The following is a 16740-nucleotide window of genomic DNA, read 5'->3' on the forward strand; positions in this document are numbered from 1 at the left end:
TGCCTGTCTAAACTTTGAGATGGTTTGAGAGTGTGTGCAGGGGAAAGGAGAGGAAGGGAAGCCCTGTTGTGTGACCAGATGTCAACTCATATGAGTCTGACAATCTATGATTCATCATCAACTTTGACTGGAATCGCTTTTATTAAGCCTCCTTGAGACAGAAACATTATTGTGGAATGATTAACCTTGAAAAGTGAGAATATTGCACTTTCAAGACCTGTTAATTTTAGATTAAGATTTTATCTACCAACCTTCATACTAATAGTTTATTTGAAGAACCATGTGCCCCAAATTCAGATTGGCCATACTTAATCTGGATTTTTAATAACACTCAAAACAGTGCTCTTGGTGTGATCTTTAAAAAAAATATTCCTGCATCTCTACCTTCTATAGCCTGTATTGTTTTGACTCTGTGCACTTTTATTGGAAACAGAGCTTGCATCATTATTCATTTACTGACTTCTTCAGTTTGTTGTTGACCTTTGATTTCTTAGACTTCAGTTCATATTTATCACTTCTTACCTTCCTACACTTGGAACCTACATTTTCTAGAATATCATTATTTTTGTTTAGATTCCTGAACATTATGAAATTAATTAAATGGCTGCTCAGGCACCTGTTGTAACAGCCCAGTCTTCCATGTTGAAGCTGAAGAAATTCAAGGCCATCAATGAACCTCTGTGCAAAGACCCCCTTGTAGTAATTTCCCCTTGTCTTCAAGTCTAAAATAATGATTCTGGGACAAGAACTGAGAAATGGTCAGAACAAGAGTAAACCACATAATTATATTTATTTATTTAGGCTTTTATATACCATTCATTATTATGGACCTCTCAAAAGGGAGTACAATAAAATCCTATCAAAACAATATATAATATCAACAATTAAAATCAGGTACACTTGTCATAAAACATCTGTATAATCACTAAAGTTCAATCAACAATGATGATCAGTGGTAAACAAAAATAATACATGGCAATAATTTAACAACTAATTCACATGTATCAATAAAGATAAAAATCAATATAAAACTGAATAATCGTATACAATTAAAATAGCGAGAAAATGAAGTTTTAACCCAGCACCAAAACATATAGAGTCAGCACCAGGCATACCACCCTGGGGGCTGGTTACTTCATTGGGGCGCCACAGGCAAGAAGGCCCTTTCCCTTGTGGCTACTCTCTTCATTTAAAGGTGGCTCCTGGAGAAGGACCTCCATAGATAATCTTAGGGTCCGAGTAGATATATATGAGAGGAGATGTTCCTTTACATAGCCAGTCCCTAAGCTATTTATGGATTTATACGTCAGTGTGAGCACCTTGAAGTTTTTAATATTTTAATACATCATTAATCGCAAGTAGGAAGTTTCCCTGGCTTGACTATTAGACCATGATTTCATACTAAACAGAACTTGCTAAACCGGGAAAGTTTCCACAGTGATTTGATTTGCATGATTGGGGTCCTCTGAGATCACTTTTTTTGAATCCCCATCCACCAGAGAGAGAGATTGAGCAAGCAAGAACACTTCCCCACTCCCCCAAATTTCTGATAACACTTCAGGTATCTTTTGCAAATGCTAATTCAGAAATGTGACCTCTCAGGACAAGGTGATACTTCTTGGAGTGGGAAAATGTTCAGATGATAAGGTAATACTACAAAAGAGGAAAGGTTTGAAGTTGAAATACCTATGTGTGAAATACCTCTGAGGCAAACTAGATTCCATTTTGTTTTCTGGGAAACGAGATAATTTTGGTGTCAAAAGAATGGGTACTATTATACAAGAGTTCAATGTAAGTAGCAAACTTCATTTTCTTGTCATCTTCTGGTACTCCAGGAACAACTGATAGGACACTAACAACATGTATGAAAACATAGGGGTCAGATCTAGTACTGTAACCCAAGGAGAATTTTGAATATTCAGCTGATAGCCAACAGTGACTCAAATGAAATATTGCATTAAGGAAAGAAGCAATTGGAATGTAAGATGCACACCTTAAAATCTGACCCAATAAACTTATTTCTACCCTGTTATGAATGAGTTGAACTGCACTGATGTGGCTTTATTTCTAACATCGGCTTGCTCTGTAAAGAATCTTACACAAAAAGGGATTAGTTGTTTCATTCAAATACATGGAAATATTGCCATCTTGTGGATACTGCTGTGAGTCATCATTTTCTCTTGGTAACATTTCATGATTTTACCACCCATGGCTAAATAGATAGTGAATAGTTACCATACTTAGTATCATTGATCCTTCAGTCATTGATCATTCTGCCCTGAATAGTTCTTGGGCAAATTCTGTGGTTTTGTGAAGGCAGATGATCAACATGACTTTACACTGACAATGTCATGTAAATGTAAAGCTCAAATATTTTAGAGAGGAAAATATTTTAAAATAATGTTTACAGGATTTAACTGTTCCCACAGTGAATTTTTAAGACTGTTGGAATTATTTGGAACAAGTTTCTGACAAAAGTACTCTTCTTACATTTGCCACAAAAGTAGTGTGTGGCTGCTGGTACCTTGTAACTGTTGGTATTCTGATAAATGCTTCATCTCCTGGATAATGTCAGTCTTAAGTGCTCTTTGTACTATCTCTGCATTGCACATAGGGTACATTTATATTTATATATAGATTTGTTTGTATGCACGTGTATGTGTGAATGTCTATATTTTGGCACATTTTATGCTATGCGTCGCAAAGTTGCATCCGATCCATCGCGACCCCATGTACAACATTCCTCCAGGCTCTCCTATCCTCCGCCATCCCCTGGAGTCCACCTAAGCTCACGCCGACTGCTTCAGTGACTCCATCTAGCCACCTCATTCTCTGCCATCCCCTTCTTCTTTTGCCATATATTGTTTCCAATATTAGGCTCTTCTCCAGGGAGTCCTTCCTTCTCATTAGGCGGCCAAAGAATTTGAGTTTCATCTTCAGTCTCTGGCCTTCTAAAGAGCATTCAGGGTTGATGATCTCTAAGACTGACTGGTTTGATCGCCTTGCAGTCCAAGGGACTCACAGGAGTCTCCTCCAGCACCACAATTCAAAGGCCTCAATTCTTCGGTGCTCAGCCTTCCTTATGGTCCAGCTTTCACAGCCATACATTGCAACTGGGAAAACCATAGCCTTGACTATACGCACTTCTGTTGGCAGGGTGATGTCTCTGCTATTTAGTATGCTGTCTAGATTTGCCATAGCTTTCCTCCCCAGGAGCAAGCATCTTTTAATTTCTCAGCTGCAGTCCCCATCTGCGGGGATCTTGGAGCCCAGGAAAATAAAATCTGTCACTACCTTCATTTCTTCCCCATCTATTTGCCAGGGAGTGATAGGACCGAATGCCATGATCTTAGTTTTGTTAATGTTGAGTTTCCAGCCATGTGTAGAGACATCTCTTGGGTTGTTGGAAAAGAGTGTTTGCTATGACCAGTGTGTTCTCTTGACAAAATTTTGTCAGCCTTTTTCCTGCTTCCTTTTGTACTTCAAGGCCAAACTTGCCTGTTCCAGTTATCTTTTGGCTTCCTACTTTAGCATTCCAATCCCCCATGAGGATCAGGACATCAGTTTTTGGTGTTATTTCTAGAAGATGTTGTAGGCCTTCATAGAACTGGTCAACTTCAGCCTCTTCAGCACCAGTGGTTGGGGCATAGACTTGGACTACTGTGATGTTGAATGGTTTGCCTTGGATTCGAACTGGGATCATTCTGTCATTTTGGAGATCATATCCCAATACTGCTTTTCCTACTCTTTTATTGACTATGAAGGCTACTCCATTTTTTCTGAGGGATTCTTGCCCACAGTAGTATACATGATGGTCACCTGAATTCAATTCACCCTTTCCTGTCCCTTTTAGCTCGCTGATTCTCAAGATGTCGATGTTCAATCTTGTCATCTCATGTTTGACCACATCCAGCTTACCTTGATTCATAGTTCTTATATTCCAGGTTCCTATGCTGTAATGTTCTTTGCAGCATCGGGCTTTCCTTTCGCCACCAGATACATCCGCAACTGAGTGTCCTTTCAGCTTTGACCCAGTCACTTCATTCTTTCAGGTGCTACTAGTACTTGTCCTTTGCTCTTCCCCTGTAGCACATTGGACACCTTCGAACCTGAGGGGCTCATCTCCCGGCATCATATCGCTTTGTCTCTTGATACTGTCCATGGGGTTTTCATGGCAAGGATACTGGAGTGGGTTGCCATTTCTTTCTCCAGTGGATCACATTTTGTCAGCGCTCTCTGCTATGGCCTGACTGTCTTGGGTCCCCCTGCATAGTATAGTTCATAGCTTCATTGCACTACACAAGCTCCTTCGCCACGGCAAGGCAGTGATCCATGAAGGGGCACATTTTAGGGCTGTTTAATACATGATGAATATCTTGTATCATTTGCAAATACAGTGTGATGAATGTATTTGCACACAATGGAAAGCTCCAACTGACATCACACTTCAATAATATGTAGCACTTAAGGTTTCTGAAGAGCAGTTAAGTTGTGTATTAAGGGAGGAAGGGGGTTGCTCTACTTCCTGCAGTACAGACAGGGTCCCACTACTCCTTATGGCCACCTCAGCCTGAACCAGGGGACTCTCAGACCTTACAGGATACTGTTAGGGCTAAAGGAATGTGTTCAAGCCAGGACCCTCTGTTACAAAGCTGTAGGCCTGGGATTTTAAGTAATGGCAATAACCAAGCAGAAGATCCTAGATGTGATACTAAGGCTTACCTTGAAAAACACGATCGAATGCTTGAGGTAGGCATTAGGTATATTTACAAACAGAAGGCAGGAAAGGGGAGGTATAAGGCCATATATGAACTAGAGTACCTTTGCAGAAAATGTTATAAGGTAAGAACAAAGTTTACCTAAACCTACTTAAACACATCTAAGCATGTGCATTCAGACAGCCATATATGGAGTCCAAAGCAAAGCGAAAGATGAAGGTTCTAGGCCACTGCAGGCTTTCTTTATGCTTAAAGTCTTGACCAGGGGTCCTCAGACTAAGGCCCACAGGCCAGATCTGGCCCACCATGCCCATTTAACCAGCCCGCACCACAGGTTTTGCACTTGCTGGGCATGTGTGGGTGCGCAGCTTGCTCATGAGGAGGTTGTTTTGGATTCAACTGGGGAAAATGATCTCCTCGCAAGCAAGCTGGCGCCTTGCCATGTGTGCACCCTGTGGCAGTTTGCTCGCAGGGAGGTCATTTTGGACTTGCTTGGAGAAAACGATCTCCTTGCGAGCAAGCCAGCACCTCGCCTTGCGCATCCCCCTGTCCCTGCCTCGCGTGCACCCCTCCCCCTCACCGGCCCACACCCCCCACCAGCACCGCCTTGGCGGCCTGCGCCCACCCCTGGCACCTGTCAACTGGCACCCTTTAGAAAGAGTTTGAGGACCCCTGGTCTTGACAACTCTTAAGGAGATCCTGGCTAGTCAGATACAAAGTAGCTGGAATGCTCCTATAGGTGGGGTGGTAAAAGTTCCTACAAGAACACAGCTGAGATCTCTCAGTCCAGTCAACTAGTCCCTGGTTGGATCTTAGAATTAGCAACTTCTCTAGATAACTCTGATACAGATGGTGCATCACCATGCACTACTTTAATCAGGCAAAACAGAAATTTGCAGGGAAAATTCTTAACCTGCGCTGGTATGGGCAAGCCTGTTACTTTTGAAGTAAATAGCAAACCCATTTAGGGTAAGTTCACCCATCGCTGGTTGCAAATTATTTTTGTTGCACTGGATCACAATATAACTACATGATAGTAAGTGTGGAATCATATTTCTGATTATATCTGTACTCTAGTATTTTTTCACTTAATGCCCTTTTAAATCTGTCACTTCACTTAATCAAGTAGGTGGCCTGTTGCAAACCCTTCAGAAGTGTAGTGTTGCCCAAGGGTTGGTTATGTTAAGAACCTGATTGTAGGTTGTTTTGACGACCCGAAGTAAGGATGGTCGTCATTAGATTTCTAGTACCAAAAAGTTTTTTCTCTTGGTCTTAATTGATCAAAGCACGGTAGGGAAGTTTGCAGATTAATCAAAATTCAGTTGCTGTGTTAGATAATTTATTTTCAGTGTTAGCTTTATTCTGTCAAAGAATCAGAATTATTTTAAATACTGAGCAAGTCCATATGCAATGTTCACTATGTACACTGCTTATGAAAACTTTCAAATTGATTAAACTTTCTCAGAATGAACTATACATTAGAATAATTGTACACAACAAGTTGGTCATAATGAACTAACAGGTTCTCTTTTTATTCTGCTTCCTCTTTAAGGCAAGACATTTTAAAGTGGAATGGATGGGGATACAATGACTCAAAATTCATATTCAATAAAAAGGGTCAAGGAGAATTCACAGGAAAAAGGTAATAACTATAGTGACTGCAAAATTTATAATCTTTTCTTTTTCTTGAAAAAGTGGTTAAATGGTACCTGAATGGTAGTTAATGTGAAGAATGTGCAGCTACATTGAAGGATCACTGTTTCCCCCCCTTGCTGTATATGAAGGAATACATCTTATGTCCATTTAGATAGCTTCTAGGTGAGGGTATTTAAACTTATAATTATATAGTATGTAGTTTGAGTGCGATTAGTTGTCTGGTTATGTTGGGTACCTTTTGAGGCTTAACTGATCTCACAGATTCAAAAAAGGCAAGTGGCAGCTAGCAAGTTCCTTGGCCTGCTACATAACCCCAGTCCTATGGATGCCCCTGACCCTTTATACACATCAGCTGCTTGTTTCTGCATGAGCTAAGGCGAAGGCAAAGGGCTCTTTGATTCCTTCATTTCTAATCTGTAGAGATCAGAGCATTTGGCAGAGCCAATATTTCTTAGATATCACTGAGAGGTTACTCTGAGTTGCAGGCAACTCCACTCTTGTGTGATCAGCAATAGCAACCTTGACATCGTTCTCTGGTTATTAAGCAACTTAACTGTTGCCTGCCTTTTGCCTGAGTTTCTTCTCATTCACTTACTTATTGCATGCATATCCCAGTTTCTTTTTGTGCTGCAAGGAACCCAAGGCAGCTTACATGCCCCTCCTCTTCATGTTATCTGCAGAACAACAACCCTATGAAGTAGGTTAGGCTGACAGTCAATGACTAGCCCAAAATAACTCAGTGAGCTCCATGTGGAGACGAAAACCTGATTGCCTGAGTCCTAGTCCACAACTGTATCACACTGGTTCTAATGTAGGGTTGCTAGCTGTTGAACTGGGCTATGGTTAGGAAGCTTTGAATTTTATTCCCCATGAATATACTAGCTCTCTTTTTAAAACCTCTTAATCTTATCTGGGGGCAGTGAATTTCACAATTTAATGATTGCTACTCCAGATGAGTTGTCATGTGTGAGCCTACTCATGTTTCCGCAGGATGGTTTATGTGTGGGAAACAGTCTACCCTGCCAACTTACAGTGTGTTACAGGGGTTGTTGAATCCACAATGATTTGTCATGTCTTCTGAGCCTGGATGACCAACCCAGCCATGGGCATGGAAAATTGGCTAGCAAGAGCAATAAAATACTTTTACTACACTTGCCATGGGCTTTTGGCCAAGCACCAGTACTGGCTACAAGAATTAAATGGGGGCAGCTAGCACAGACTTCCCCCTTTAGTGCTGTGAGGTGATTTGGGTTCAGTGCAGCTTCTTTTCCTTTAAATTTTTATTTTGTCACAAAAGCTTGTTGTCACTCTGGTATATTTGAATAAATCAAATAACATCAGGTTTGCACTAATTTCAGGCTAGAACGAACTGACTTGTATGCTTTTGGATTCAGGTACCGGATAGGTGGAATTGTGTTTCCTCTTTTGAAAGAATGGGTGGAAAAAAATCTTGGAGGAAATCTGGAACATAAAATCACTCCAAGGGTAAGCAAATATATGAGGATTATTAGCCATTTGTCACTTTTAACTTGTGTAATTGCTATACTTTTCATGTGGTTGAATTGAGGGTATAACGCTGCCTAGACTAAGTCAGATCACCCATCCACTGTGAGTGGCTGTCCAAGATCTCTGGTGGAGGTTCTTTGTAGCCTTTCCACCAGTGCTGTATGGTGGCATCCTAAATAAATCAAGAAGTCTGTGTTTACAAATATGTCAGTCTGATCTGTCTTGTTTGCTTATGACCTTTCATAGTGACATTATCCTCCTGCTTTTTAAAACATAAATTACATGTTTTTATATTTCAAAAAACTCTACTGCTGCTTGCTGCTTTTAAATTGGAACAGTGTTTTTAAGTTTGTAAAATAAAAGTTCTTGTAAATTGTTCTTGGTGTTCTATGGCTAGGACAATTCATGAACAGTAAATAATAAGATATGAAAAGATTATGCTTCCTTGCCAGTGATTAGTCACTTGACTAATCACAAAGTAGAATAGTTAGCCAATAGGGTGGTCAAATACCTTAAACCAATTCTAACAGACACCAGCTAATCACACAATGCCAGGTTAGTTGACTGCTGTGATAGACTGATGTTGTCTTCTCAGCTAATGAACCTTTTTCTCAAGTGTGCCAAGTGAGATTGTGACATGCTAGTACATTCCTGGGAGCATATGCAGTCTTCTCTGTGTCCTTAGCCAGTCTGGCACACTTCCAAGACAGGCAGCAACATGGGAAAGACAGGGAGGTCTGTGTGCCTCCTGTGCTGGAGCCAGATGCACAGATGTCACTTCTTCTGTTCAGGTATCCTACAAATTTCTGCTGCCTGTGTCACACAAGCCACAAGTTGGTCACTCATTTTATAATTTAAACTTTAGAAATCTGTTATTGTAGCTGGTGAGTTATATAATTAACACAAATCAAATCACAGACTCTTTTCTGCCCTGTAAATAGAAATAGCTCAATTCATTGCAAACTTTTGTTCAGAAGGATACCAATAAAGCCCATATATTTTTCCTTTTTTAATTTTTGCTTTTCCCAAGAATCTTGAAAGATATAACTTACTTTGTTTATAAAACAGTTATAACTTCAAGGCACAACCTTCTGCAAGTTTAGACAGAAAAAAAAGACTTATGGCTGGAGCATGCTGGGGATTTTAGGCTTTTTTTCTTTCAAAATTTGCAGAGGATTGTCACCTTAATATTTATTTATTTAAAGTTTTTATATGCCATCCCCTTGCTACATAGCCTCAGGGCGGCTCACAGAAAGCCGTATATTAAAATTTCTAAACTGTGTACATTAAAATATGACATATAGAAAAAAGAATAATAAATAAAACAGTTATAAATAATTGAAACACTGTATCACCATTGCCATAAAACAGGGTAGTGACAGAGTACTTCAAAGAGCATAGAACGCCTGTACAAATAGTTGAGTTTTTGAGAGGTATTTAAAACTTCCACTGTTCCAGCTTCTCTGATCACATGTAAGAGAATGGATCAATGCAACACTGAAAAGGTACCACAAGCTGGTGACATTCCACTGACTGCAGAAAGACCAGTAAGGCCTACTCAGAAATCTAAGAGGACATACAAGATGGTCAGCTAGATGTCCTGGTTCCAAGTTGTTTATGGTTTTTCATTTCAACAACATGGTTCAATAGCTAATAAGCAGCCAGCACAGTTTATTTATTTATTTAAAGCATTTTTTTATTCTGTCCCCTTTGCAACAAGCCTCGGGGCGGCTTACAAAGCAAATAAACAAATATTGAATAAAATTTAAAAAACCTGGATACATCTCGGCAGGTGTAAAATAAATAAATAATAACAATTAACAGTTAAAATATCATTTAAATAAAAAGGTCTTGGCCTGACGCTGAAAAAAAAAAAAACAATGGCGCCAGGCGGACCTCTCTGGGGAGCGCATTGCATAGGTGGGGTGCCACCGCAGAGAAGGCCCTCCTCCGGGTGCTCACCCTCCTAATGGCTTTCACGGAGGGCTCCCGGAGAAAGGCCTCTGCCGCCAATCTCGGGGGGGGGAGGGCATGTATGGACGCAAGCGCTCCTTTAGATAACGAGGTCCCAAGCCCTTAAGGGCTTTATTGGTGATAACCAACACCTTGAATTGGGTCCAGACTTCAATGGGAAGCCAGTGAAGCTGACGGAGGACTGGGGTTATGTGAGAACAACACCCAGCCCCCGTCAGCAACCTGGCAGCTCTGTTTTGCTCCAATTGAAGTATCTGGACCATCTTCAAGGGCAGCCCCACGTAGAGCGCGTTACAGAAGTCTAATCGGGATTTTACCAATGCATGTGTCACTGTCGCCAGGCAATCGTTCTCCAGGTAGGGACGCAGCTGCTGGATCAGCCGGAGCTGAAGGAAAGTGCTCCTCGCCACCACCGTCACTTGAGCTTCCAAAGACAGCTCGGGTCGAGGAGCACTCCCAAGCTGCGGACCCTGTCCTTTAGAGGAAGTGCAACCCCATTCAGGACAAGGTCCAAGTCCCCCACCCCGAAGCCCGAACCACCCACCAACAGGACCTCTGTCTTGTCTGGATTGAGCTTCAGTCTATTGGCCCTCATCCAGCCCATTACCTCGGCCAGGCACCGGTTCAGTACAGCCACTGCCTCACCTGGATTGGTTGAAAACGAGAGGTAGAGCTGGGTATCATCAGCGTACTGATGATTCCGCAGCCCACACCTCCTAATGATCTCTCCCAGCAGTTTCATGTAGATGTTGAATAGCTAGGGGGACAAAATGGACCCCTGCAGAACTCCATGGCATAACTGCCATGGCTCAGAGCCATAGTCCCCCAGCACCACCTTCTGAAATCGGCCATTGAGATGGGAGCGGAACCACCGCAAAGCAGTGCCTCCAACTCCCAATCCTGCTAGCCTATCCAGAAGGATACCATGGTCAATGGTATTGAAAGCCGCTGAGAGGTCCAGGAGAACCAACAGGGACGCACTCCCCCTGTCTCTTTCCCTGCACAGGTCATCGTACAGGGCGACCAAGGCAGATTCAGTACCGTACCTGGGTCTGAAGCTGGACTGAAATGGGTCCAGATAATCAGTTTCATCCAAGAGTGCTTGGAGTTGTCCTGCCACCACCCGCTCTAACACCTTGCCCAAGAACAGGATGTTGGCCACTGGTCTATAATTGGCGGCCACCTCTGGATCCAGGGATGCCTTCTTTAGGACTGGCTGGGCTACCACCTCCTTTAAAGGGGCAGGTACCCGGCTGTCCCTTAGAGAGGCGTTGACAACCTCCAGGATCCAGGTCCCAATCCTGTCCTTGGGTTGCTTGAGTAGCCAAGATGGGCAAGGGTCCAGTAAGAAGGTGGTAGGACGTACTTGTCCAAGCACCTTGTCCACGTCATCAGGCTGCAACAACTGAAACTCATCCATCAATTGTGGACCAGATGGCAACATTGGCACCTCCCCAGTAGAATATGATTCACTAGTAGAGTCCAGCTCATGACGAATCTGAGCAATTTTCTCCCGGAAATGCTTGGCGAAGTCGTCACAGCGGGCCTTTGAGGGTGGCACTAGATCTTTCTTTGGGCCCGGATGTACCAGCCCCTGTACCACCCAAAAGAGCTCCGCCGGATGGCATTGTGAGGAGGCAATGGAAATGGAGAAGAATTTCTTCTTCGCCGCCTTCACCGCCACAGCATAGGCCCTATAATGGGCTCTTAAGCGTGTTCGGTCAGAATCACCCCATGATCTCCTCCACCTACACTCTAGACGTCTCCCAACCCGCTTCATCGCCCATAGTTCAGATGTATACCAAGGGGATGAATGGGCTCTGCCAGGTGGGAGAGGACGCTTAGGAGCGATCGTATCAATAGCCCTGGTCATCTCCTCATTCCACAGTTCAACCAGGGCATCGACAGGAGCACCAGCCTTATCAACCGGGAAATTCTCCAGGGCCTTCAGGAATCCATCCGGATCCATCCGGCTCCGGGGGTGGACCAGCACAATCGGGTCCACACCCTTACAGAGGGAAAGGCCGCTCTCGAGCTCAAACCTCACAAGGAAGTGATCTGACCATGACAGGGGTGTCAGACACAAGTTCCTCACCCTCAGATCACCCTCTTCCTGCCCCGTCGAGAAAACCAGGTCCAGAGTGTGTCCACGTTCATGGGTTGGGCCAATGACTTGTTGAGACAGCCCCATGGCCACCATGGAGGCCATGAAGTCCTGAGCCGCCCCGGTCAGAACCGTCTCGGCATGGAGATTGAAGTCCCCCAGGACCAACAGTTCTATGTAATCTGCCTATATCTAGGTGCTCCTTTGAATATTCTAGCTGTTGCATTCTGCATTAGCTATAACTTCTCAACCAGAATTAAGGGCAGCCCCATGGAGAGGACATTACAGTGTAAGGTTACAAGTTCACCAATCTCTTGAACCACTGGCTATAAGTTCTGTATTTTGTCCTGATTCAGGGTCAGTTATTCTAATGGGTCCATTAGCCCATTTTTAAATGTAGTTAGAGTTCAGGCAGATGAAAACCTATATTGAAAGAGCTTACAGGCTTCTTAGGCTCCTACAGGGTTTTCATCAAGAAACACCATGTGGCAATTAAGTGTGTTAAGTGGTCATGTAAGCAGTCGGTCCAGTATTAGTCCTCACCCTCAGATTGGCTGTTTGTGCCAGCATAATACAGGAACATGATGCAAGGGATGGCAAGAGCAAGAGCGATTGCTGGCAGGAAGTGGGAATTGTTCTTCCTTGTGGTGGGAATGAAAGTAGTATGTGTCTTATTTGTTCTTACGAATAAATTATTGAACATCATGGGTGTTCATTTGTTTTTACATTGAAGGCATCTTTAAATATTAGTGATGTACCTCCCTCCATTGCAAATGAAGAATTTCTCCAGGATCTCCAAACGTCTAAAATATCATATTCCCAAGAAGCAGAAGCTAGGGTATTCAGAGCTCACGGTAAGCCAACATCTTCATACACAAAACTGTGTCTTGTGTGTTTTTCACTTTGCTATTTTCATAAGTTTCCCCCCCCCCCCCCGCCCCTTCACTTGTGTTTCAGGTCATTGCCTTCATGAAATATTTTTGCTAAGGGAAGGAATGTTTCAGCGAGTTCCTGATGTAGTTGTATGGCCAGGTATGCTGTTCAGAGTATTTTTCTCATTCTTCAGATTGTCTTCCAATCAATATCATGGTGTCTTTCACAGCAGAACCCTTCTTGTCTGCCATTCCTGCTTTGATTACTACCGCTTATTGTTTGCCACTTTTTTTTCATTTCAATAATGTAGAGTTGAGATTTGATATTATGTTTAATATTCTTGTCCTCACAAAGTTGTGTGATTGTGTTCATAATTTTATTAGTAGGGTTTTTTTTAGCATTCCTGTATAAGTATATTCTTACTGCTGTTCAGTATATGTTGTCATATCCAGTCTATTTCCTGGCATATTTCAGCTTCTAAACGGTACAGGAAGTAGATTAGGGAACATACATGGAAATTGATAATGGGTTCCATCCAGTTTACATCCTATTCATTTCAGTGGGTCTACTGTAAGTTAGACTAGTGTGCGATATAGTTGTCTAACTCAGTTTTGTCACTTCAGTTTCATCTAAAGTGAAAGAAATAGGGTCAGCATTTGGATGTATTCTCTCTGTCTTTGGCAGCACAAGCACATGAAATGGTGGAGCAAGTTTCAGAATGCACACATATTCCGTCCTTGGAAAACTGAAGACCATTTGCAAGTTTTGAATGTGTCATTGTTGAAATAGATATTCTAGGCAACTGATCTTATTAAACAAATTGATTTAAAGTGTGCTAGCATTCTGAAGAATGCATAATTTACTATTTCAACTGGCATACAGTTCACAGTTACTAGTTTTGCTTACTGTTGCTATGACTTGCAGGCCCTTACACAGCTATATCTATGTATATAGATATAGTTCAAAGCCATATCCAGGTATTACTCTTGTATGCCTTATTCCCTCCCAGGTCATCAGCAGTAACGCTGATCATCTATTCAGGGAAGGAGCACTTAAACAGAGAGGACTTCTTCTCTAGGTTGATGTGAAGAAGGCATCCCACAATGACTTAACTTTTCTATCACTCGGGGAACAGCATGGTCCATGTGACAAATTTTCAGTACTCTTTTGGTCCCAGGCTCTTCTTTTGGTTGCCAGTTCATCCCTGTTTTTACCCCCGCACCAAAAAAGAGCTATTTCTCATATCTTGACCTTTTAAAAGCTACTTGTATTATTACTATAATTTTATTGATTACTGTTATAAAAACATTTCCTTACTTGTAACTTCCAAACTTTACTAGCTTTTCCTCCCCCGCCCCAAAAAACAAACAAAAAACCACTTTCACTTGTTTCTTCTGCTGTTCCTTTTTCATTCTTTATTATGGCTCCACTAGGGAATAATTCAAGATCAAGACTGCAATGAAACACAAAGCAAAAGAATAGTCCTATCATGGAAGGATAGTCAAAAAAAGAACAACCACAAGCATCCTCATTTCCTGCAAAGAGCATTTTTTCACTGATGATGCCTGAGACGATAAGCTGTGAGATTACCAGTTTACATCATCATCTGAATCACACTGAAACAGAGTGGGAAAGCTAATCCAGCTGTGATCCAGCTAATCCAGCTGAGATGGCTGAGGCTGAGGGAGTTTGGTTGCTTACAGGCAAACACCTGAGATAAGACACAGCCTGTGATTCAGGTGATTTGGGCTTGGAAATGGATGAAAGGGGGGCAGCAGGACCCTGACAGTAGACCTGAAAAATAGGTGAGAACACTGAATGGTTCCAGCCACTTCTTAGATCCCAACCAATCTAAGTAAGTGCCCATTTTGGAAAGCAACCTTGATTTCTCCCAGCAGGAGAAGCCGTAATTCACTCTAATCTACAAGAAGGGAATAAAAGTCCCTCCCACAAGTAATGAACATTTCTCTGATTGATAGATCAGTGCTTTCCCAATCCAGTATGGTGGTACTCCATGATCATAACTGGACAGATTCTTAATTACATAAACCTACTGTTGGAGCCAGCCATGGAGAGAAGTTCACCAATGATATCATACATCAGATTTTTCTTCTTTGCTCTCTCCAGCATGATTGCCTCTGTAGCCACTCAGCCAACAGAGCAAAACAAAACAATACAACACAACAACTATCCAGAGAAGCTGTGATGCTCCCAGAGCCTCAGCAAACCTCCAGAGAATTACACTTTCCTAACTCCTTAAAAATTGCCGAAATTAAATTGGAAATTTTCTCTTCCAGGGAAGGAGGACACTACAGCAGCATTATATGCTTCCATGGTACCTTATGGATGTTCCCATGATGACACACTTGTTAGGGGCAACCATACTAAAAGATCAAAGCCCTTCCCTTAAAGACAAGGGTGTAATAAGGTTTGAGGTAGCATTAAAGAAAGCTTGTGTAGCATCAGCTCTAGCATCAGTAGTTTCATCATACTTCAACGGAGTTCCTTTATTTATTTTATTTATTTATTTAGGAGACTTCTATGCCACCCCATTCGCCGAAGCCTCGGGGTGGCTCACATCCATAAATAAACTTCCATAGAATAATATAAATTAACAGTATAAATTAAGTCACCCTGGCCAAAGAATAAAATGAGTAAATACTATTAACAATTAAAATGACATTTGAATAAAAAGGTCTTCACCTGGTGCCGAAAAACACATAACGACAGTGCCAGGCGGACCTCTCTGGGGAGCGCATTTCATAGATTGGGCGCCACCGCAGAGAAAGCCCTCCTCCAAGTACTCACCCTCCTTAAATCAGACAACTTTATACAGAAGATAAATTAAGCTTTCAAAGCCTTGTACCACCTTAGCAGGCACCGCACAAAATTAATTGCATATTAATGCATGCTCCATGGCCAGCTGTAGCTCTGGCTTGTTGTCCTGTCTGGCTTAAGCAGTGACGTATAGATACTCCTTTTAGGGGAAACTTTATCTCACAGTGCCTACTTGGAGAAAATATTTTAAAAGTTATCCCCATAAAAACTAATGGTAAGAAATAAGTCATACCTTCAACTGTCAGGCAAGAGGATAGGCAATCTTTTAACAGACCTTTCTCTTCCTTTCATCCCATCAGGTCCACTAATCAGTTTTCCTTTCTTCCAAAATCTTTATAGATTCCCCAAATCAGCCTGGTCTAGACAACATTTCTGGGCCAGTTGTGACAGTGCCTCTAGCTCTGTTGCTGAAACATCCTTCAAAGCCAGACACCCACAATTCTGACACCAGCAATGTCAAGGTAGGAGGAAAATGTCAGCCTTTCCTCCGGACCTGGAAACAGTGAGCATCTGGCCAAACCTTAGACATTGTCGGCCATGTCTGCCACACTGAATTCTGGAAAAATCTATCTCCCAGATTCATTCCATCACCAGCATCACACTTCACTGCCAAAAAAACATGTTCTTTCAGAAGCAATACAGCATCTACTTCAGATAGGTGCCATAACAGGTTCCTCTTCAAGAAAAATGGAAAGACATTCTGGTTCTTTGTGATGGATAACAGACTGAAGATGGCAGTCACGTTGACTCTCAGACACCTCAACACATTTTGCCAAGTATAGTTGTTTTCTCATGGAAACTCTTCAGGCAGTCAAAGATATGTTCATATCACTGAAGCTTGTCTTCATGTTCCAGTCTCCTCGTGCTGCAGATGTTTCCTTTATTTCACCTACAAGAACCAGTACTTTCCAAGCCGTGCTTTTTGGCCTAATCTCAGCATCCTGTGTTTTCACCAAGATTGTGGTGTCCCTGGAGGGCCATCTGTCATCATCACCTCATTTATACCCCACCTTTCTTCCTCGTACAAGGAACCCAAGATGGTTTGCAAGGTTCTCCTCCTCTCCATTTCAA

At 42.2% G+C, this 16740-nt stretch overlaps 1 protein-coding gene across 2 annotated transcripts in view; it reads left to right on the forward strand.

Annotated features, from left to right (window-relative positions):
* The window catches only part of AGPS (alkylglycerone phosphate synthase), a 74674-nt gene that overhangs the window by 12933 nt on the left and 45001 nt on the right, over positions 1-16740 (forward strand). For both annotated transcript variants that reach the window (XR_006414410.1, XM_044426936.1), the window contains exons 2-5: positions 6271-6360; positions 7769-7859; positions 12692-12812; positions 12916-12990. Coding sequence is in view for 1 of the 2 variants with exons in the window: in XM_044426936.1 (XP_044282871.1) it covers positions 6271-6360; positions 7769-7859; positions 12692-12812; positions 12916-12990 (377 nt within the window). In the remaining variant the exon portion in view is untranslated. The remainder of the gene's footprint in view (positions 1-6270; positions 6361-7768; positions 7860-12691; positions 12813-12915; positions 12991-16740) is intronic.

The sequence above is a fragment of the Varanus komodoensis genome, unplaced genomic scaffold (assembly GCF_004798865.1).
Source record: "Varanus komodoensis strain SLA01 unplaced genomic scaffold, ASM479886v1 scaffold18_1, whole genome shotgun sequence".
NCBI lineage: Eukaryota > Metazoa > Chordata > Lepidosauria > Squamata > Varanidae > Varanus > Varanus komodoensis.